Source organism: Nuphar pumila, chromosome 11 (assembly GCF_984573655.1).
Source record: "Nuphar pumila chromosome 11, dmNupPumi1.hap1.1, whole genome shotgun sequence".
NCBI classification, from domain to species: domain Eukaryota; kingdom Viridiplantae; phylum Streptophyta; class Magnoliopsida; order Nymphaeales; family Nymphaeaceae; genus Nuphar; species Nuphar pumila.
In genome coordinates this window covers 40,534,780-40,559,437 of record NC_143259.1, presented here as the reverse complement: position 1 = coordinate 40,559,437, position 24,658 = coordinate 40,534,780, and the positions used below count along the sequence as shown (strand labels likewise).

The following is a 24,658-nucleotide window of genomic DNA, read 5'->3' as shown; positions in this document are numbered from 1 at the left end:
TTATTAATAAAAAACTATTTCATATGGACGAATCAAACTATTTGCTGCAGTCGGGGCTGGGCTACAAAAATGGATAAAAATCTATTTCATATGAAATCAGGGCTGGGCTAGGACTGGGCTTTAATTTTTTTTTTAACTGTTTCGGGAGGTAGGACTGGGATACAGCCGAGTCCTGCCCCCCCCAGCTACGCCTTTGATGCCGGTCGAATCGCATCATCCCGACAATTTTCCAGCAGAATGGCCGGACATAAGAAAATACTGAAAGGTGGTGTGGAAGGGGTCGGGGAGAGGGAGCGTATCCAAAGATCCAAACCAAATTTTGGAATTAAAAAACAGGTGGACCGCATTTTATAAAGTTTTGTAAACCAGTTTGTGTCACCCAAACAGTAGGCAAACTGTGTTTTAATGCATAAACCAGACTTAACACCCCAAAAAAACTTGTTTTTTAATAAGGTTTTGGGTGTCATTCAAACGCTACCAGAACATGATTTAAAGCCTAAACCATGCTTAACATTCTATACGGGAGTGTTCGGATGCACTCCCTCAACCTAGAAAAACCAGGACAAGTTGGAACATTGCACTTTGATGCTCAATAGAATATCCCAATTTATCCTGGATAACTGGATAAATAGGTGAGACCAAACAGGGTTAGATTTAGTGAGAGAGAGGTTGAGTTAGTTAAGGTGGTTGCACACAAGTGCATACCCTACCAATCACTGAGAGAGAGAGAGAGAGAGAGAGAGAGAGAGAGAGAGAGAGAGATTTGTTCTTTTTATCCATTCGGGTCCTTGGTCGGTTCGGTTTGTTAATAATGTAGACAGATATTTGGTAATATTAGGTTTCCCATAAGCGTCGGTGTCTATACTACAAATAGCGAGATAATAGGCTCAGGTATTATGTACAAACTCCTTAGGGTTATCATACATACACCCAAGGATCAACTCGTTTTTAAAATGAGTCCAAACTTTATCTCGACCCAAATCATGAGACTGAAAAACCGGGTCGGGTCCAATCGCTTCGATTCTTCGGATCCATCCTGCTTAGCCGACGCAATTGCGTTGTGCCCGTTGAAATGTAAAGTTTTATAGGTGGTTTAGTGTGATAATAGAAATTTGGGCCTGCTTTCAATCAACAGGTTATAAGTTGGGCCGCTCTTTCGTAAATACCTAAATTCAAGAGAGAGAAAAGGGAGAGAGAGAGAGAGAAAGAGAGAAGAGAGAAGAGAGAGGAGAGGCGTTGTTTCAGATCCCCTCGCTTCCCCCCCTCGATTCGATTCCCTCTTTTTCTCCTCCGATGAAACAAATCTATTAGGGCATCGCCGTAACAGCGGAACCCTAATTCCCCAAATTCAGGGTTCGTCTCGGTTCTCTCTACAAAGAGGTACGAGTTTCCTTCTCTCTCTAGGGTTTTCGGCTTTTTTTCTTCTTGTATCTGTTGGGCGTTTGGGAATTTGGGTTTCGGGTGGTCGGGGCGCGCAAATTTGGGTGGTTTTCGTGCTTAGAGCGTGGTTGATTTGGCTTAGTAACCGGTAGGGTTTGTAGAGAGTTTGGGTTGATGGGGATTGGTGTTTTTGGTGGTCTGGAGCTTCGGTGAGGCTTTGGTGGATCGGAGTGGTTTTTTTTCGATTGGGATGCAGACATTTTTTTATGTGTTCGGGGATTGATCAGATGGGGTTTAGTTGTGGAAGGAATCGGGTTCATGATGTTGCGAGTTGTTTTGGTTGCAAATTGTAGTTTTATTTTTCGGGTTGCTTTTGGTGGGAGAGGGGATAGTTGATTATGTAAGTGGAAATTGTTTGTCAGATTGGATAAGGATGAATCTGTGGTTGAATTTCTCAAGATTGTGTTGCATTATTTGTTTATTTATTTTTTTAAATTAGAACAACGTATTTTGGCAACAATGTTTTGTTTGTTGTCTTTTGACTACTGTATGATTTCTTCTTCTTCTTTTTGTCATTGTTTAAGCGCAGAAGCTATTTTTTGATGCTTTTGGATGGATCTGTACATGAATCGTGTGGTTCTTTGATATGGGTTTCCCTTAATACTGCAGGAGATATATCATACAATCCAACATTTCAATCTAAAAATCTGCCCTGCAGTCAAACGTACCCATCTCCTGCCAAACCAATTAATTTTCCACCCATTCCCACCATTTATCTATCATCTAAACCCAAACATGCTACTTCAAAAAACTTTATGCATTTGATAAAATGCCCTTTAATTGCTTTCTAGTCCAGAAAACTACAACGATAGCAATCGTTAATGTTCAGCAAACTCACACTTCCTCTCTTTCTCTTTATCTAATTTTGGAAGCAAACTCACCCTTATATTTTGAAGATGATATGGTTCCTTCCTAATGTTACTGCCATGTTTATCCAATAATTACTGGGTTCTATAGTTTGAGTCACAAACTGGTGAATGATGACCATCATAGCCTACCGTGATAGGTTCATTAGAATTCAAATATTTCTATGCAACTATGGGCTTCTGGCCATCTACTGGACTTTCACTTACTACTGAAAGTCCTGGTGGCTATGTGACTCCTTTGTCTTATTGCTGTTCTGATATATATGTTTCTTTCTTTGGTTATTCCTCCTTTACATCCAGTGCCTTTTATTTTTTTTGGATCTATATTTTGCCTGTCCTTTTTAATGGTTTCTGATGTTCAAATTTCAGTTCAATATTTTTTTGTGGCAATGGATGCACCAACACACGGTGCACATTATTTGAAACGTGGGTTTGCAGAAGGCTCTGAATCAAAGAAGGGGGATGTAGAGACGTTTGAAGTTGATGAAGAATATGAAGGTTCTGAAAAGAAGAAGCTCCGATCAGGCAAATCAAGGAAGCATAATAACATGGATGAATCCGAAGATTGGGAACGTGAAGCAAAGGGAAAAACTTCTGTGGAGCAGAACGAGGGCAGAAGGAAATCTAATGGCTCTAATAGATCTGATGGCTTAGGTGAAGATGGTTATGATAGTAGAAGAGAATCACGCTCCAAGATGCTTAGAGAAATCATAGATTTTGATGAGCAAGTAAACCGTGGAAGCAGCGGAGAGAAGAAACTGAGCAATGGATATCCTGATGTTTTGCCAGAAAATGTCAAAAGGAGCAAAGATGCTGCTGCGAATAAGAAATATGGCCGACTGGAGGAGGAAGTTCGGCCTAGAAAACTTGATGATGGTAACTTCTTTGATGATGATGAGTGGGATTCATCAAAAAAACTGATTGGCAGTGGTTCAAGTCTGGAGAATTCATGGAGCAAGTCAAAAGCAAAGTCAGAATACTTCATTGGTGATCAATTTGACAAAACACCAGACAAGTCAAGCAAGGGCGAGTCTGAAGATTCACGCTATTATGAGAGGAAGGAGAGTAGTAGGGAGAAAGCTCTGGGAAACAGGGGCAGTAAGCATGATAATGAGGAGCAGGAAAGGAGCCCATGGAGGAAATGGGATGAGTCTGATGTGGTTAGGATGACCAGCTTCATGAGTGATGATGGTTATACAGAAAGAGAAGATTCAAGGAGTGGTAAGGTTTCTGATAAGCCAGGGATTTCTCGGGAAAGAACTGTTGATGCAAGGGTGGAACCAAGTGACATCTCTCCTAGAAGCCGTAGCAGATATGGAGGTTCTGGCTATGACAAAGGTGACAAGGCTTGGAGTCATGCAAGTGAACCCAAATCTGTCAGATCAAGCAGTAGGGAGGAGAATAAGGTTGAATCTGAAAGGAGTAAGACAAAGGGCAGGTGGGAGACATGTGAAGAAGACCATGATGGCAATAGGGTGATCACTGCTAGCCGTGAGAATAGATCAGATGAGACAAGGGATGATAAAGCAAAAAGGCTGAGAGAAAAACTTGATTTTATGGAAAATGTCGAGTGTAGGCAGAGCTCCAAGGCTCACGGCGAGAAGCAAGAGAAGTATCGAGAGCACAGAGACTCTGCGTATGGTGGGCGAGATGAAGTAGGAAGCTGGGAGAGATCAGCTAATACTGATGATGAAGGTCATGCTGACAAAGCACGGTTAAGGAATAGAAGGGACTGTACTTGGGAGGATCTTGACAATAGAGGCAGGTCCAGTAATGTGACAAGGAACACTAGGGCTGTAAAAAATACAAGAAAGTCTAGAAGCCCTGAGGGAAGTGGACACTATCGTCAAGACTCTGAAGAGTTTGACAGAGGGTTCTCAGATGATAGAGCTGAATCAGATAATGAAAGAAGCATCAGTTTCAAGGGAAAGGATAAGGAAAGGGAAGAAAGAAGAGATGATAGATCCAGGGGTAGGGGTCATGGGTATAGTAGTAGGGAGTGGGAAGATTCAAAAGATCTTTGGAAGAAAAGGCATCAAAGTAGGCATGAGAAAGGTATGAAAGATGGGGATGAAGACTCTGATTATGACAGGGAATGGGAATCAAGTAGACGTGAGCGGGAGAGGATGGATGTTGATAAGGTTCATGATAGACCTGCATACAGAAAGGACAGAGGTAGAACAGAGAGTACAAAAGGGGCATCAAGTTATGCATCTGGAAACTATAATCCAGATATTTCTGCTGTCAGACAGAAGTCAGTTGATTATGAAAGGGAGGAATCTGGATCTGGTCTTATGGTTAGGAGAGGTGATGTAAGAGGCCTTCCTGATTTTATTTCAAGCATGGGTGATGAAGATTGGGGGTATCCATCCAGTGATAGGGCAAGGACGACTGACACTTATGCTTCAGGAGGAGACCTACAGGAGCGATATGCTGCTGATGGCTTCTCTCTAATTGATCAAAGTTTTGGTTTGAACTCGGTAAGGGTTGACTCTGATTTAGCAAATGCTGGAAGAGGGAGGGAGATGAAGAGTGCTATGAGTGCTACCCATGTTTCTTTGAGGCAGACAACCACTAATACGCCATCTCCTTTTGGAAACAACCAAGGATCAGTATCATATAATAGAGTGGTTCAGCAAGGAGGAAAGGTTAACCGACCTGGTCGAGGAGGAAGAGGAAGGGTGCCTGCAAGAGATGCACAACGAGTTGGAATTCATGGTCCCATGATGGGAAATCCATTTGGTCATCTTGGTCTGCCCCCTGGTCCCATGCAGCCAATGGGCCCGAACATGTCCCCCGCTCCAGGTCCTCCAATTGGTCCTGGTCTTTATATGCCTCCTTTTCCTGCTCATATTGTTTGGCCTGGACCTCGTGGTGTAGATATGAACATGCTACCTGTGCCACCTGGTGTTTCTCATGTTCCACCACCTGGACCTTCAGGACCCAGATTCCCTCCTACAATTGGAACTGGTCCAGGTCATGCTTTGTATTTTAATCAACCTGGCCCTGTCCGAGGGGTTTCGCCTAATGTGCCTGGTCCTGCTTTTGCTGGTTCTAATGCAATACCACTTGGACGCGGTATGGGGAACGATAAACCACCATTAGGCTGGGCTCCTCCAAGAAGTAGTGGGCCTCCTGGTAAAGCGCCATCCAGAGGTGAGCAAAATGACTATTCTCAGAATTTTGTTGACACAGGTATGAGGCCTCAGAATTTTATTAGGGAGCTGGAGCTTACTAATGTGGTGGAAGACTATCCAAAACTCAGGGAGCTTATTCAGAAAAAGGATGAGATTGTTCAAAAATCTGCTTCCCCACCAATGTATTACAAATGTGACCTAAAGGAACATGCCCTTTCTCCTGAGTTTTTTGGAACCAAGTTCGATGTCATCCTTGTGGATCCACCGTGGGAGGAATATGTTCATCGTGCTCCTGGTGTTGCAGACCATATGGAGTATTGGACTTTTGAAGAAATACAAAATCTTAAAATTGAGGTATGACATGAGTTTTCTTCTTTTGTTCATTTTTAATGCTAATACCATTTTTTAATGTGAAAATTGTTAGCTATTTTGGTTGCATTTTCTCCTAGCGGCTTGATGGCAGATTAGCAATACTCATTGGATTCACATTGTCAGTCTGTGAATAGAATCTTCATGTTATATCACACTGCTTTATACTAAAATATTTACGGTCCCTCATCTGCTTTATGTTTACTATCAATAGATACACATTGTGCATTGGGAAATTATGGGTGTTAGTTTTATCTACTCAATTGGACCTATATACGTAATTAGCATGGTCAGTGTTTTAGGAAACGTACTCTGGAGTGTATTTGTTCGTGTAGAAACTCAAATTTTTTAATTGTGGAATTTTAGTGCATCGCAGGCTGCTGATTTTTAGATGTTCTTTAAAAAGATGTTACATATGAGAATAACATGATTTAGAGCCTCTCTCTCTCTCTCCTTTTTTGAAGTAAATAATCTGTTAAGTTTGATCCACAAAACATTCAACATTAAAGTTATTGGTGGCGTCTACCGGACAGTGGTGCTATCTATGGTAGCCGATATTTATCCATATGTTTAGGCATGTATATATATGTGTGTATACTGTATATATGTACGTATGCATGTATATATTTGGGCCATGCTTTATATTTGTAAAAGTTATTTAGCTTGTTGGGTGTAAGCCTCTAACATTAGGATATTCATATTACATCTAAAGGGCCATGCTGTACGTAGTAGTTTTTCCTCAGATTACCTTATTTTTTGTGAAAATTAAACCTACCTCTTGCCCTAACCTTCACTAGGAAAACTGTAAAACTAATTTAGATACCTTAACTATGTTTAGAAACATGTGTGGGTGGATATAGGTTGGTCAGAGTTGATCTACATCCAAGTTTATCTAAAATAAGACAGTTAATGATGTTATTCAAGTATGGATTTGGTGTGCACTGATATAAACGTTTTTAAGGAAAAAATAAGAAGAGAAAAAAAAAACAGAACATAGTCAAGGCATGGTTTAAACCCAATGGTTTGTAACCCAACCTGGCATGTGTTTGACTCGTGACTTGGCTGGGTCATGACAACTTTATATTTTATATAAAATATGTAAATCAGTGTCATCAATATCGCTGATATTTTGAAAATATCGCGATATTATCGTCAAATCTAGGTCAGCCGATAATATTGGCAAAATATTGTGAAATTTTCAAAATATTGCCAGGAACAAAAATACCATGATAATATCATAATATTATAATGATGGTTTTGAAAAAGAATCTTATTTTATATATTTTAAAAGCTTTTCAAAGTCATTTCCTTATATTTTTCCAATAATACCTATTATTTTCTTATATTTCTTATTAATTTTCATATTTTTTGTATTTTTAAAACTCACTCCTGAGATTTCCAACGTTTGAAAAACTCTTCGAGAAATACCTTTACCGAGAAGATACCTTGAACTATATAGGTGACTATGATGTAAATCTATGTATATAATTTGTTTGTTTTTTTATATTATATTACAAAACATATTATATATATGTATACAAAGTGGCATCTTTTATAATATGTTTATTATATGTTATATTGCTAATATATGTATACATTCTTTTGCATATAATATATAATATACATAAGAGTAGGAGAAACTTATAATATGCATATTATATGTGATGTATGAATTATAATACATAATTGTATATAAATATATAATATATGTGTTTTTGTGTGTGTATGTGGGGTCACTCTCTTTAGGAAACTAACTTAGTTGTCAAAAACAGGGCCACCGCCTAGGCTTATGGGTCTAGGCTGTAAGGCCCTGTTTTTTGACCTTGGCTGTATCTGCCTAGGCCGCAGGGACATGATTGTCATTTTTAAATTTTTTTGTCTCCTTTTATTTTCTTTTTGTTCTTCCTCTCACCCCAAAAGCTTTATTTTTTTGTTTTCTCCTTTTCTTCTTCTTCTTTTGCTTTTCTTTTTTACCTTATTTTTTTCTTCTTACTCCTTTCACCCCGCCCACTTCTCTTTTTCTTCTTCCTTTTTCTCCTTTTCTTTTTTTTCCCTTCTTTTTCCTCGTCTCGCCCCTCCATTCTCTTTTTTTTCTTCCCTTTTCTCACTTTTTATCTTTTTTATTTATTTTTTGTTTACATGTATGCATGTGTTTTTGACACACATATAAAATTTGTTTTTTCAGTTATTTATCTATCTATATATAGGGTTAATCTAACATTAAACTACTTGTGTTTAACATTAGATGGATTCAACCTTATTAAAATAATTAAAATATCCTTAAAAGAAGGCATTTTTAAAAATACATGATTACTTTTTGAGGTAAAAAAGGTAACTTTGCTAGATTCGTAAAGTTACTTTTTTGGAAAAGGTGTTTGACTTTTCAATGCTCTCCAAGTTCAAAAGACCTATAATGCCTATAAAAGTAAGCATGCATTTTAAATACCATTCTTTTAATGATTTTTTTACTCATTGCATTTTAAAAATACCATTCTTTTAATGATTTTCTAGTCATTTTAATAAGGTTGAATCCATCTAATGTTAAACACAACAAATTTAATGTTACATTAACCCATATATATATATGAGAATGAGGTTCATCCTATCCCTTTTTCTTTATGTCACCATTAAGACCATCCAAATATCAAGGTTTAGGTGTTTTATGCTCAATTTGAACCATTACATGTGTTTATCATTACTTATTTATTGAGAACATTGTTGTTAAAAGAATGCCTCAAGGTGCAAAATGCATGTCTCGCCACAGAGCAATGACCCTTTGTCCTTGAGGCGCACTAAAATGCACAATAGCCTATGAGGCGCACACCTTATACGCTATGAGGCACATGCTTCATGGCGAATTTTTGCAACGATCACACACGCCTTATTGGCTTCGGGTCAAATGGGGTCAAAGCCCCCATTTGACACAAAATAGGGGAGGCCCGATTCATTATGTCACTCCCCTCTCGTCTCTCCCTCTCTTGTCTCTCGCCCTCCCTCTTGCTGTCTCCCTCTCTCTCTCTCTCTGTTGAAAGAAGGAGAAGAAGATCATCATCGATATCTCTCTCTCTCTGTCTCATCTCTCATTGTCTCCCTCTCTCTGTCTCGTCTCTCGCTGTCTCCCTCTCTCCGTCTCGTCTCTTGCTGTCTCTCCTGTCTCGTGTCTCACTGTCTCCCTCTCTTTGTATTGTGTCTCAATGTCTCCCTCTCTCTTTGTCTCTACCTCTAACGTTGAATTCTTTTTTGCATATCAATTTTTTTTCAGTTTTACTTCAAATGTTGAATTTTGTTTGTTTTTAAGTTGTTATTAGATGAAATTGTATATCTTGAATTTGTATTTTATCTGTTCCTATTCACATTACATGTCTTGTTGTGAAACATGTATGCATGTAAACAATGATTGCAGTTTTACTTGGAATGATGAATTCCTTTTGTTTTTAAGTTCTTATTAGGTCAAATTACATATCAGTTCTTATTAGATAAAATTGCATCAGTTTTTAAGTTCTTATTAGATGAAATTGCATATCTTTTTGCATTTGCATTAAACGAATTGTATTCTCATATTAATGTTACTTTTACATGTTAATCTCATATTTTTTTTGGTATTTATTTGAGTTTTGTTATTTCTTATTGGTTGTTAGCTTCATCAATAAAACATTTCTTTTAATTATTTGTATTTTTAGATATTTTTTAAAGTTTTTTTTAAGTTTAATTTTTTTTGAGGCTTACGCTTTGCACCTGGAAGCTTACACCTCACTTTAGTTTTTGGTGAAGCGCTTTACTACGCCTCAATGCTTTTCACAACATTGATTGAGAAACAAACTTTGTTTCAAATTGATTTGACGTAAAAAAATGTGAACATCTTATCATGAAATTTTAATACAATATCAACTGATGATTTTTTTACCTCTTTAATATACACATGAGCATAAAGATGCATAATCAATTACATGTTCTCCATTCGACAACAATCCTAAACACATCCAACTGTTAAGATCGAGTATAAAACATCTAAAAACTCTGATTTTGGAGGGTCCTAACAGTGACCTAACGAAAAAGGGGTAGCTATTATGTATGTATATAGAGTAATCGGATGGTGTGCCCCAAGCTTTGGTGCATGTTCAATATTATGTAATTTCATGAATTTTGCGACATGTTACACTGAATTACACACTTCATCCATAATTACAATTATATGTTTGTTACTAAATTGAACTATTTATTATAAGTTTTTCGCTTTTCTTAATGTTTTATTTTTTAGCCCCGCCTAGGCCTTGACTAGTCCTTTTAAGGGTCTTCCGCCTAAAGCTTTTGACAATTAAGGAAACTAGAATATGTATATCACTAAAATATGTATATCACTAAAATATGTATATTGGTTTGAACCAGAGTTACCGAAAATGCCTAGGCAAGTGGGGAAGTGCGTTTCGGAAGCGTGAAACACATGGAATCTGCAAGAAGAAGCCGAGGAGACTTACGGTGACGTTGAGCGTGGGTATGATGTCAGTGGTGAGGTTCAACTTCATCATGTTCACGTTGAACATCACCCCTAGCACGAAGCTTGCCATGAATGCCCTCACTGTCAACTACTCTTTCCACGACAACATCGCCTCGTTCTCAAACACCTGTAGAAGGTTGTCGGGGGGGGGGGGGAGTGCGCGGAGTTGAGCAACAACGAGCCCATGGTGGGCCACCACATGATTTCGGGGGTATGACGTGAACTCGCGACAACCGCCAGATTCTGGCCTTTATAGCAAACGCCTCTTGGCTTCGGCCATCATCGGATTTCGGCCGTTCTCGGAGAACTTTGGCCGACGGGCGGTGGTGTGGTGATGAAGGTGATGGGAGGAGGTGGTGGAGATGGTGGGAGGGGAAGGGGGAAACACTGGAGCCATCGGATTGGAAAATCGAACAACTCCTGAAAACATAGTTTGCTGGTTTACATATTCTAGTTTCTATATATATATATATATATATATATATATATATATAGAGAGAGAGAGAGAGAGAGAGAGAGAGAGATGAAAACGTGCCCACTAAAAACCATGCCAAACCTACCCACTAAAACTTGGACCCATTTGTGATCAAGTACACCACTTCACGCGGGTCTACCAGTTGACTGGACGAGCGCCCGGAGGTTTTGGGCTCATGATAGTTGGCGCGTCACCAAATGTTGTTGGACGACGCTGGAAAACGGGGACAAAGTCAGATGAAACACCATATCTCTGTAACTATGTCACAGAGACTCTTTTAACGGGGTACCACACCCACGTCGCAACCTCACCCAGGCGAGTGAGACACTTGGACACAACTTCCTTTGTGTTAGGTGTAGTCAACCATACTGAAGTCCATTTCTATCCAAAAGTAGATTCAGTTAACCCTTATGAAGTTCATTTTTATCTATATTATATATATAAATACATAAATGCACACAAATACACGTAGTGTTAACTTAAAACCATTAAAATTTATATATATATATATATATATATATATATATATATATATATATATATATATATATATATATATATATATATATATATCCTCCCTGCACCCAAATTTTTTTAAAGTGCCGCATCCGCACCCGCACCTATGTGACATAGCTCTGTAACTATGCAGGGTTCAAGTATGATAAAATGGGCCGCATCGCAAAGTATCTCTGATCATCGATCCACGACCACCGTTGGAAAGATCTTGGCGTGTAGTATGCCAAAAAGTACTTGGCTCGCTTGGATTCCGCTGGAATTGGCCAGAATCTTCGCCAGAAGTTGCAACTGGACCACTAGTGGTTAAGTTTGGCATGTTTTTTAGTGGGCAGGTTTTCATTCCTATATATATATATATATATATATATATATATATATATATATATATATATATATATATATATATAGTCACTAGAATATGAGAACTGAAATATGGGCATTTTTAACACCTTTTTTGCAAATCCAACCATGTGGATGTGCTTGGCATGGTGAATTTGCTAGGAATCAACCATTGGATCATGTATTTTTGATGAAAAAATATGATTTTTGAATGCTTGAATATTTATGAAGATTATGAGCCATTGATTTTAAAGCCTTAAAAATTCTCGTTTATTTCTCAAAATTCGATGATTCAAGAGCAGGTTCTTATAAAACCAAGCATGTAGATCACATCTGTACACTTAGATTCAAGAGATAATAATAAAAAATCCATGAAAATTGTGGTTCACACATTAGTTCTCATATTCTAGTGACTATATATATATAATATGACTTGGTCGGGTCATGCCCAAACTCGGCTGACTTGGCCAAGTGATTGGTGTCTTAGCATTTTGGATCATTCGGGGATAACCCCTTAAAAAGGCCGATAAGGGTTGTCCAGTTTTCAAAACACTGATCCAAGGAGCATAGAACAATGTGACAAGACACCAGCTCTAAATAAATATGAGTATAGGCACATGTTAAAAGAAAAACAAAGTAATAATGATGGATTCTCATAGAGCCTATCCAGGTCACAGTCAGTTCCTTTCAAAACTTGCTTGACTTATAAATGAATCCAAAAGGACAAGGAAGATGCACCATAAAAGCTCCTAGATTTCCTCTTTCCATGTGAGCCAGATGCAAGTGAGTCGCCATTTTGAAATGTGAGATCTTACCGTCTATTTTCCACTTGTAATAGGCCAAAGTATTGTCAAATATAAAAAGGTACTATGTTGTTACGTTCCTAGTGGGCCCACAGTGAGTCTGGGTTTGAACCTAGGTTTGGGGTAGGTAGAGTAGGTCAAAACAGAGCCAAGTTCAAAACAAGTTCTGTTTGGGTTTGGCAAGTTTTATGGAAAAAGTGATTTCTCCTAATTGGCTGAACAGAAATGACTGATTTTTTAGGTGGAACTTCTAGACATGTGAGAAATGACTATAAAAATTTCAGAGTCAAACTCGTTTAGGTTTGGGAGAAATGGGCTCGTGATCAGGGAATTTGTAATGGGTGACAGAACTGGGCTGAACTGGGTTTTAGGCCTGCCAGGTTCAGTAGAAAATTAATATCTTATTACTGGGGTATGATCTGAGGTTGATTTTTGGAGGGTAGCTTTGGAACACGTAGGGAAAGCTCTTTTTAAAATTTGAAAGGTAGATGAGGTTGGGTTAGGAAGATCTGACTCAAGGAAGTTTGGTCAAATTCTGCAGTTCACATCATACATAATAAGTTGGGTTTTAAAACCTGTTTGAGTCTAAGGCAAATGTGGGTTTGGGCTTAGGTTAGGCATGGTTTGACTTACTGAGACCTAGAGGGCACTCTTGGAAAGGTCTGCTACTAGGCTGCAAGTCTGGGGGGTCGTCTGGACGCAAATTGGTGCAACAAGGGTTCGGCCACTGTCGAGCTCGAGTCCACCGTCCACACTTGGCTTGGGCCAAGGTTCCAAGGTCCAGGCTAGAGGTCTGAGCTTGATGTAAGCACAATGTGTAGAGAGAGAAAAACATGAGCTATGTCACATGGGTGCGGATGCGGGTGCGGCGCAATTTTAAAAATTTTGGACACGGGGACTCGGCTATATATATATATATATCCTGTGTGCATATATGTGGATATTGTCCTCTAAAGTTTGGCACCAACATGAGTGTTTTTATAAACTTTGCAAATTATACTTTTGCCCTTGCAGAAAGGGGGGGTCCAGGGGCTCCCCCCGGCGTGGGTCCCGCTGCGCGGTCAGCGGGCGGGGGTCCAGGGGGGGGCAGCGCCCCCCGGATTTTTTTTCTGGGGCTTATGTTTGAGACTCATGCTATATATATATATATTTAAAAAAATATATAAAAAGATAATTTTTTTTTGTTTTTTCTCCTAAAAATGGATAATTTTTGGACTCAGTCAACGTTGACCGAGTCCAAAAAAGGACGAACTCGGCCTCGACTCGTTGACCGAGTCCGACTCGGCGTTGATCGTGTCCAGGCCGAGTCCAAAGCCGCACCCGTGTCGGGGCGTGTCGACTCGGGTGCGGCTCCTCCCTAGCCGAGTCCGTGTGACATAGAACATGAGAGAGAGAGAGAGAGAGAGAGAGAGAGAGATTCAAACTTCATTTCATTTCTTAATATGCATAGCACAAAACAATGGGGTATATATAGGTTGTAGAAAAGGTATTTACACCTCTCTACAAGTTTTCAACACAATTTAAAAGGAATCTAAAGGAGATAAAGATTTCTTGACCACGTTCTAAAACTAGGTAACACCCAGAGTTACCGGAACCGCCTAGGTAAGTGGCGAAGCGCGCTTCGGAAGCGCGAAACGTTGCGCTTCTGAAACGCACAGGGAAGCACCACTTTTAAATGGGAAGCACACTTCCCTTTTATGGGAAGCGCGCTTCCCCCTCACTTCTCCCATGCTTTCCCCATGCTTCCCCCTCGCTTCCCCCATTTTTTTCAATTTTTTTTTTTATTTTTTTTGCTTCCCCCTCGCTTTCGGTTCGCTTCCTAGGTCACTTCTGAGACGATTCCCGATTCACTCCTAAGTGGTCCCACGCTTCCTGCTTCCTAAAATTTTGAAAGTGCCTCGCTTCCCGCTCCCGCTTCCCGTATCGCTTCCTCAACTGGCAACCATGGTAACACCTCCCAAGCCCTTACTCAAGAATAGGTAAGACCTTGTTGACTTAGCCAAAATTAGGGACACCAATTCCCAGCCCCTCTTTACTTCCTTCTCACATCCACAAAGGCTCCTCCCAAGGGAGGAGGTCGACCTCCCTAGTGGGCCCCAGATAGCTGGCTGGCTATGTCACAGGGACTCGGCATAGAGGCCGCCGCACGCCGCGTCGATGCGACGCAGGTGCAGGTGCGACACCCGGTGCGTTCAACGCGCACCTAAGATTATTTAAAAATATTTAAAATTTTGTCCCAGTGTCAGCCACATATTTTACAAAGTTTTTGAAACGTTGTGCATTAAATGCTTTGAGCCACATACATTCTTTTATTGTTTTTACAAAGCTTTGTTATAAAAAGCTGAGCCATGTACATTGTTTTATACTTTTATACTTCTTTTATACTTTTACAGAGAGTCGTAAAAGATGCTTCACTTTAAAAATATTTAAAGTTTTGTCCCAGCGTCAACCAAAAATGTTGTGCATTAAATGCTCCTAGCCATGTATATTCTTTTATTCTTTTTACACAACTTTGTCATAAAAAGCTGAGTCATGTACATTCTTTTATATTTTTTATAGAGCTTTGTTATAAATGCATTAATAAGAAAATGAAAACTGCATTGAAATGAATTTCTGCATTAAATGGGGAGAGGTTTGCTCTAATTTCAAGTAACTATTTTATTGTTGAATGGCTGAATCCACTGGTAACCCGATTAGGCTATATACCCGATTAACCAATCGGATCCTGATTCAATATGAATTTTCTGCATCTGAATTTGCATCCTGCTTTTTATTATTTCTGGTGAACAGCAGAATTTTTTCATTGGGAGCTTGCTTTATGGATAAGTTATATATATATATATATACTAAAATATTTTTATATATATATATATATATTAAAATATATATATACCTTGCCGCAACCTCGCACCCAAGTGTTTTTAAAGTGCCGCATCGCCACACACGCACCTATGTGACATAGCTGGCTGGTCCTTGATTGCCTCTTGGAGCTTCGTCCGTCTGAACAGGTTCGGTTCCTTCTTGCTCCGTCCCGTCTAACATCAAAATGGATCTGAGTCCCAAATGCGGAATGAAGTAATGTCCCATACCAAATGTCGTACATGGCTGAGGATGCTGCAAATGTTGATGTGACACCTTAGAGGTGGGTCCCACTGCAGGATGGAACTTGGATATGGATTTGCAGGGCATGGGTTCTAATCAATTGCTTGGACCTTGGACATTCAGCTTTGTAGTAATGCTTGGATCCACCCAAATCCCTTGGTATAACGGAGTTGGATCTGAATTTGCCATACTTAGATCCATTTGGGCCAATGAGTGCGGATAAGAGTCTTCTACACTGGGATCTGCTTTGATTGACAGGGGCAATGGATCTGGAGCTGAGTCATCTGGAATTTGGACAGTATCATGTCGTGCTAGAAGGAAAAATTTATGAATGAAAGGGAAAGATATAAACAGATGCTGAGAATTTTCTTCAGCTTGTATGCGTAAAAGACATTGTCTGGCTAGCTGAAAGCCTCTCAGCTTGCACTTGGCCTGAGTTGGAAGGGAGGTCAACTATATAAATGTAGGCACATCCTGATTCGGATTAGTTCTCCATACCACACCCTGGATGTCATCTGATGGAGAAAGGAATGATGGCAAGATTTAATGGGAAATCTGACTGGCTTACAACAAGGCCAGACTAAACCATCCACATTTTGTAAATCTGGATGTCATCTGTAAGAAGCACAATCAATTTTTCCCACTCTTCTATTTCATGTTAAGTTGGTCCATAACAGACTAATCTACAACTTGGGTTTCTCTGTATCTAGCTATGTCACATGGGTGCGTGTGCGGGTGCGACAATATATATATATATATATATATATTTATATATATATTATAATTTTTAAGTTTGATTAAAAAAGAACCAGATTTGATTCAATTAGTGATGGATTGCATATTTTTGTCATTTTCAAAATAGTTTTTGGATAATTTTGTTATTTTGGTCTGACTTTCTTACCCCTCTTGGCAGGGATGTCGATGAATCGGATTTTATCCATTTAATTGCATTTGGTAAGCCAAAACCATATCCGATTATAAGAAGAGCAGATCTGTGATCTATGAAGTCACTGACATCTTCACAGTCTATTGCTTCATCCCACAACGACCTATGTTGTGGATGGTGAGGATGCCAAATCACTTTTCTAAAAGTGATTTGTCAGATCACTTGCTCTCGATTATAAGTGAATGTGGATACTGAATCTGTTTACATGTAAAAAAAAGCCGAACTAGTAGAAGCTTTTTCACCATCCTAATCGAATCTGTTTAGCCAACATCTGTTCAGTAGGATATGGTATTGGAAACATCCTATCCGAATCTTAACCATTTACATCCCTACCTCTTGGATCGGTTGAGATTCCGGTTGGATGCAACCTTTATTGAATCCGACTAATCACGTATTGGCTAATCGGATTCGGATGGACAAAGGCTAATACCGAATCCGATTATTTACATGAATTGGATCTGGATGTAAAAGATAAGATTCAGAACAAGGAGATACATAAGAAGGTAGGCGTTGCACCCATTGAAAATAAGATGAGAGAGAATCGTTTACGGTGGTTTGGACATATTCAGCGAAGGCCTAATGATGCTCCAGTTAGAAGGATGGAGAAATGGGAAAATATATTAGTTAAAAGAGGTCGGGGTAGGCCTAGGAAGACTTGGATGGAGATGATAGGAAAGGATATGAATGCTTTGAACCTCACCGAGGACATGGCATTGGATAGAAATGATTGGAGGAGAAGGATTCATGTGGAAGACCCAGAATGATTTTCTTTTTTGGTTCATATCGCCGACCTCAATTGTTTTGGGATGAAGGCGTAGTTGTTGTTGTTGTTGGATCTGGATGTCCGTCAGAATCAAATATCCATGAATTCAATTATAAAATTCTATGTCAAATCTGAATCTCATAATTAATTGGATTCGTATTTTCCTAATCCAGCTAATTGCAACTGGATTCGGGTTGGGTGTCGGATAACATCCAAACCGTTGAAGCAACCTCTCCAACTATAAAGGGGGAAGCAAAGGGCGCCATCTCAAATTAGGGTTAGGGTTTTGTCTTGTAGAGCGAGGAGGGCTTGCCGTCGCAGCAGAGAGAACACTATTTTTTTTCGGTGATCGAGAGATATCGGGAGGTCTCTGAGGCATTTTACCGTGAGATCTCTCTATCTCTTTCTCTAGTTTTTAGCCATCATATTTTTTTTTGGATAATTTTGCTCGGTTTTGTGTTCGTTGGTGTTTTCTGCCATTTAGGGTTTTAGCCTTTTCCGGATATTAGTTGGAATATGCTAATAGGTAGTTTCTTTTTCTTTTGAATAGTTCGAGGAGTTTATTTTCAGAACTTGTTTCAGTTTTTGCTACGCACAGTTAAATCGAGGTGCTTGATAATCGCTGTGAGTCCTTCATCTGTTTGCTGGATAATACATTATAAGAAGAGAGGATGAGAGCAGAGGGAGTCGGGGGCATACCTGAAGAGGTCTGGCGGAGCGATCGGCGGTGGCGGAGAGCAGAGGGAGTCGGAGAGGAGACAAAGGGAGGATTAGGGCAAAAAAAATTTGCCCTAATCCTCCCCTCTGCAGCCCATTTCATCGGGCAGAATATTTTTTTTTAGATCTAAAAACTGGACCAAAATGACCTTGAGTGCGCTGACCGCACCCAGGGTCGGGTTGACTGCACCGGATGCCGCACCCGCGTCGCGTCGACGTGGCTGCGGCACCTAGTTGGCCGAATCCCTGTGACATAGGTATCTAGCAATCTGGAAGATGGAAGGGAATGATGAAGCCAAAGGTACATCACATTTAATATCATGCCAAAAACTGGTAGGCCAATTTGACACAAATCTCTTCTTAGAACCTTCCAATGCATAGAACCAGCCACCAGCATTTCATCATGTAGATCATATTCAATACGGAGAGACTTCTAATGCGAAGACCTGTAATTTCTTTGGAAGCATAAGCATTTCTTATGAAACAAGATGAAATACAATCTGATCAGCATTTTTTTGAAAAGGAACTTTGTCTGATACTATGAAATTCTTTTCTTTTATATATATATATATATATAAAGTAATAATAGGGTGCACTATTTCCCCCCCTAGTTGAGACCATAATTTTCCATATTTTCGAGTTCTTGTCTATTAGACTCTACGAATATGATCTAGTAGAATGAGTTTTGGATATGTGACTATGAGACATGCAGATTTTTTCAAGAGATGGCCTTTAATGTACCAAAATCTCATGACTTGTAAAGTCAAGAAGTCATTTTTTTTCACATTAAAAATATGCAAGCCAAGGTAGATCCCTAGCAAAAGATTATGCTGAAGACATCATGGGGTCTGATTGATGGAGTAGTTGCTTTCAGTGCACCTTATCATTATACAACAACAACAACAACTACACCTTCATCCCAAAACCACCTTATCATTATATATATATATATATATATATATATATATATATAAAACAATCTTAAAGCAATGACATGTTTGAAAATATGTAGTTACTTTTTAGGGGGAGTGAGTCATTTGTTTGATGAGAAAAAATCAAACACATTTTTTGAAAAAGTAACAAGGTGTACTTTAGTTATTTGAATTTGAAAAGTGAAAGTATACCCCGAAAAGTAGTTTGTATTTTAAAAAATGCCATTGCATTTAAGGTATGTTGGTTATTTCAATCATTGAATGCTGTTAATGTTATTATAACTAGTTTTATTATAACTTGTTTAAAGATATGTAAACCATTAAACAAATAAATAACTTTGTATGTGCGTGTGAGCTTATATGGTACTATTGGTACTGGTAGTACCATACTATCTAGTATGCCCCCATTTATTTTCCAACATTCTAATGAATGCTCTTGAATCAAACCCTACAAATATGATTTCCTTAGTTCATTCAAGAACATGTCCTAGATTAGGAAATTTTGACGTTTGGACAGTGTTCTAAGAAATTTAAGTTCAATGACCCATAATGCACCAAAATATATGTACTTTTATTTACATGAAAACACTCTATCCAAAGCATGGTTTTCTAGTAAGTGGACCATGATAAACACTAGGTTGCACATGATACAAAATTGAGCTTGACTTCACCTTCAAGTTGGGTTTGGTAAGGGTGAATATTGGGTCAACTTCAGCTCGAGTTTGGTATGAACTCTTCAAGCAAGCTTGAGTTCAAGTTTGATTGACTTGGGTAAAGTCTCAAGTTCATAGCTTACCATGCTCGAACAGTATATATATTAAAAACTGTTATTAGAGAATACTTGAAGCAAAAAGCAGGGCTCAAACCCATTACCGCTTTTCCAAGAAAACATTGTTAACCACTAGGTTGATGTCCATAAATGTGATGAGTGTTTACAAATATAATATAGATATCAGGCTCCTCTTAATGAACTATATGTGGAACTTTTACTAACATTAGATGGATTCATTTACAAATAAACTCAGTTTGATTTCCGCTTGGGCTTGTATAAGCAAATAACCAAACTTATAACCGAGTATCTAATGATGAATGTTTAGGTACTTCATCAACTACTTAGTTTGATGCTCACATAAGTAACACACAACTATGACTTTCTAGATAGGGCGACTCCAAAGTTGCCAGTCGAGGAAGCGGGAGCGGAAAGCAAGGCACTTCTAAAATTTTAGGAAGCAGGAAGCATGAAACGACTTGAAAGCGAACTGAAAATCTTCTCGGAAGCGAGAACAAAAGCGAACCAAAATCGAAGGGGAAATGAAGAGGGAAATGACCTAAGATTCAAGTGGGAAGCGAATAGGAATCAAGCTTTTTTGATATTGGGTTAATTTTTTTTATTAAAGCTAAAAATGTTTAAGGCCCCCCAAAAAAGTAAACTCACTTTCCGATATTGGGAAGCGAGAGAGAAGCGAACGAGAAACGAGCAAGAAGCGAGCTTACCAATAATGGGAAGCGTGTTTCTCCATAAATGGGAAGTGTGCTTCCCAATTTAAATGGTCGCTTCCCTGTGCATTTCGGAAGTGCCGCATTTTGGGGAAGCGTGCTTCCGCATGTTCTATAGCGTTTCGGTAACAATGGGCAATACTACCAAATATAAGACACACAAATGCACTAGCCCCAAACTACTACTAATATAGGAATAAAAGTCGGGGAAATCTTTTTCTTGTTTTTGGTATGATAAAAATAAATCTATTCAATTAGCAAAGCTTGCTGACGATGAGAGGTCACCGAGACTATAGGTTGTAAACTTATAAATTGAGAGAACAACCTGGATAATCCCAATACAAGATAAGTCCCAAATTGAATTTGCACACAAGTATTAATTCCCAGGATTCTCTACTAGTGCATTAGAAGTGATATCCTTGAATACCTGACCGTTCCTCTCCAGCCACACAACCCGCCATGCAATTTGCAACCACCACTTCCAAATATGCCTCCATTTTCTCGATCTTCAAAAGGGTGCTGGTTCGGCGAGACCTCTAATGCATGAACTTGGATTCACTTTGACAACAAGCTCAGGCCAAACTAATGTAAACAAATTTTATAGAAAAAGAATAATACCAAAAAAAGTGTTGCATTGACTCTTCATCATAGCACATCACATATGTAATGCTTCTTTAGATAGAGTATGGATTCTTCGTGAACATAATGCCTAGAAAAACATTTTAATTTTAGCATGTAGTGAAGGCCCCTAATGCATATTACATCTTTCGTGAGTAGATCCATGCCTGACTGCATACAGCCTTCTAATAGGAAGAGATTCAGAAAAAGCCATCTTTCGAGGTATTGCACACTAAAATATTGTGTTGGTTATCAACTTGCATTTAGCCAATCACTAAGATATGCCCAATTATCGTATTCACTATGTTCGTGACCCATGAAAAAATGCTATGAACCCACTCTCACCTATGTCACCTGGGTACGGGTGTGGGTACAGGTACGGAGGGTACAACACGACAATTCCAAAAAATGTGGGTACGGGGACACAATATATATCACATAAATACAAAATAAATTAAAAATAAACTGAATATAATCTAAATATATATGCTATATCTAAAATATATATTATATACTGAAAATATAATTATAAATTATAATTTGAATACAAGCTTGTATGTACGAGGGTAAAATGGCGTGTTTGGGTGTTGACGCATGTCGACATGGGCACAGAGGGAAAAATGAAGTGTCTGGGTACCATAGATTGTCATGAAATGACACAGAAACCAAGATACTCCAAACCGAAACCCAAATGCCAAACCAAAAAGCATTTGGATATAAACAACACACATTGAAACAAATACAATACAAATATTATGAATGAATGATTTCATTAATAATGAAAATTAAAAATACAAAAAAAAAATACATAAAGTCCTCACTACAATACACTCAAACCCACAAAAGCCTAGAACTACCCATCACTCTCTCACCTTACAAAGCACACACCCACTCATATTTATAAGAGAGAAAGAATACAAAAAGAGGGATTAAAGAGGAGAGAAAAGGCCCTACTAGTTGTTGGACTAGCCCCCAACCGGTAGTCAAGTCAACCTTGGTTAACTCAAATATATATTATATAAATATGTGTATATCTCTCTCTCTATATATATATACACACATACATACGTATATATATAAGAATATGTACAAAGACTACATTAATCTTAACACCCCCTCAAACTTATTGTGACTCACCTTAAGTTTGCAATTACAAGAAAAAAACCCATTACATAAAATGTCTTTATTGTCTTCAAGAAGTTCTTCCATTCGTTGCTTCCTTAAAGGGTGCTTTTGATCTTCAATCATATGCTCTATCATAAAGAGGGTCTTTAGGATCTTCAATATCATCAATACTTGAGAACATGTAAATAGAGCTAACAAAACATCCCAACTATATATATATATATATATATATATATATATATCATAAAACATAAAGGAGAATTTTAAAATTAACTATATTAGTTATATATTATGGAGAAAGGATGACCAACACACCAAAAGTACAATATATATAAAAAATATCCAAAAGGACTAGTGTTAAGACAAAAGGTTTTTAATAATAATTTTCAGCACATAATTTTAAACATAATAAAAAAAGATTAAAAACAATTTCAAAAGCATATATATTTAACATGAAGTCATAAATATGAACCTTTGAATATCACAAACAAGATCAAAGGAGAACAATTAAACAAGACAACTCACCAAGGAGTTAAATCCACACAAGGAGAAAAATAAAATATTCATCAAGAGGGTTTTTCAAAAAAGAGCCATTTTCATACAAATGCACAACAAAAACAATGAGGAAATTCAAAATCCCACATCCAACAAATCCAGAGAAAAGATACTTTGTAACACTAGCAAACATGGATCAACAACTATATCAAGTTTGTCAATAAGCAAACACCATAGGTACAAAGACAATACTTTAATGGCTCAAAGAGATGCAAAGACTCAACAATTTAAATTTTAATAATAGAAACAATATCTATAAATACATTCAAAATATATCAACCTATGCAACCAAGGCATATCATCATGTATAAGCATGCTAATGGACCATGTAATGATTTAAATATAAAAACAATGAAAATGCTTACAAGGACATTAAGAGAGTAATATATTAAATTTATGCAAAACACCCAAGACAACCAACATGGAACAAATCTAAATATCCTTAGGTATGCTATTAACACATATTCAATGCACATAACAATACATGAAAATATTTCAGTAAATAAACATTTCCCATATAAGAGCAAACGAGAAGTAAAACTTTAGAAATTTTATGGAGAGATTTAAGAAATCCCACAATACAATGAATGCTATTTGCAAATCTCAACACCAATTTGCTCACCACAAGCAACCACCTCTTTGACCTCCAACCCCAAAAACCTCACGATTCAAGTGTATCAGCGCATAGGACAAGAAATCAATCACAATGCCACTTATGGATCAAATACCAGCTACAACCATAAGAGGTACACATCCCTCACCTCACAAATGATTGTACAACGGTAAACAACATCAGCTACAACGGGTGCACATAACTCATCACAACCATGGTTGTAAAACTGATAAACAAATTTCTCTTAACCAATAAAAAAATCACTCAAATAAGAGGGTCGAGTGAACAAACCAACGAGGTAAAGAGAGTTTGTAATGAAAAACAAACCAATGTCACCAGGAGGACAAGAATAATGATTTACAAATCAAGGCAGTGATATAAAATTTTACAAGCTTTTGAAACACCATGGTTTAAAAAATAGATAACCATCCTTGATAAACATAATTATAAGCATCCATCATAATAACAATGGCCAAATATACAAATGAATGATATAATACACTCATAAAACGAGAGATCAAACAACCGTTAGTTAGAGCCAAACTATAAGTCGACAATCTAAATTAACAAAAACCGAGGTACACACAACTCACCCCGACAACATCTCTAGTTAAACAAAAGCAACATGGATCCTGACTCCTGAGGCCAATCAACTATCAATCAGACCCAAGCTAGGTGTCAACACGACACTCATAAACTTGATAATTCAAACTGATAAGATGACTTGAGGTGCACACATAACTCATCTCAACGGCTAACTCCTACCCAACAACAAGGCCAAAAATAAATGATGCATCATATAAAATTTTGTGATGGACAAAACTAATGACATAAGCCGATAAAAGCTTACGAAAATCAATTTCCAAATAAGGGGCTTCATATATAAGAACCGATTGAAAAATAAAGTTTCAAATTAAATCCAATAAAGGTAGATGAAAAACTTAGAATGAATATAGTGCAGTCATATCAAGATTACATCAATAACAATGAGCATGACCAATACAAGCGAGCTATATAAAGAGATAGCTCAATACATTACAAGTCTACTATGAGACAACAATGATATATAACATTAAATAAGGCCAAAACACATATAGAGATTCTAAAAAAACCATATAGAAAACCAAGAGCCTACACAAGTACAACTAATCATGGATTCTTAAAAAGAGATCAAAATTCATGTATATGCAATATGCTAATAACTTGAAGCCACATATCCTATACAAAAGCTTTGAAGGATCACATAAGATATGCATAAGAACATATTTAAGAATATATGCAAGTGATAAATTAATCTAATGCATGATATGCATGAGAAGTAACATATGATACATGGCATAACTATGCACC

General features: G+C 37.9%; 1 protein-coding gene across 1 annotated transcript in view; it reads left to right on the top strand.

Moving 5' to 3' along the window:
- Positions 1 to 1,192: 1,192 nt before the first annotated feature.
- LOC149822297 (uncharacterized) overlaps positions 1,193 to 24,658 on the top strand; it is a 40,715-nt gene continuing 17,249 nt past the window's right edge. The window contains exons 1-2 of the mRNA XM_089981017.1: positions 1,193 to 1,380; positions 2,676 to 5,797. Coding sequence (XP_089837143.1) covers positions 2,696 to 5,797 — 3,102 coding nt within the window. The 5' untranslated portion in view covers positions 1,193 to 1,380; positions 2,676 to 2,695. The remainder of the gene's footprint in view (positions 1,381 to 2,675; positions 5,798 to 24,658) is intronic.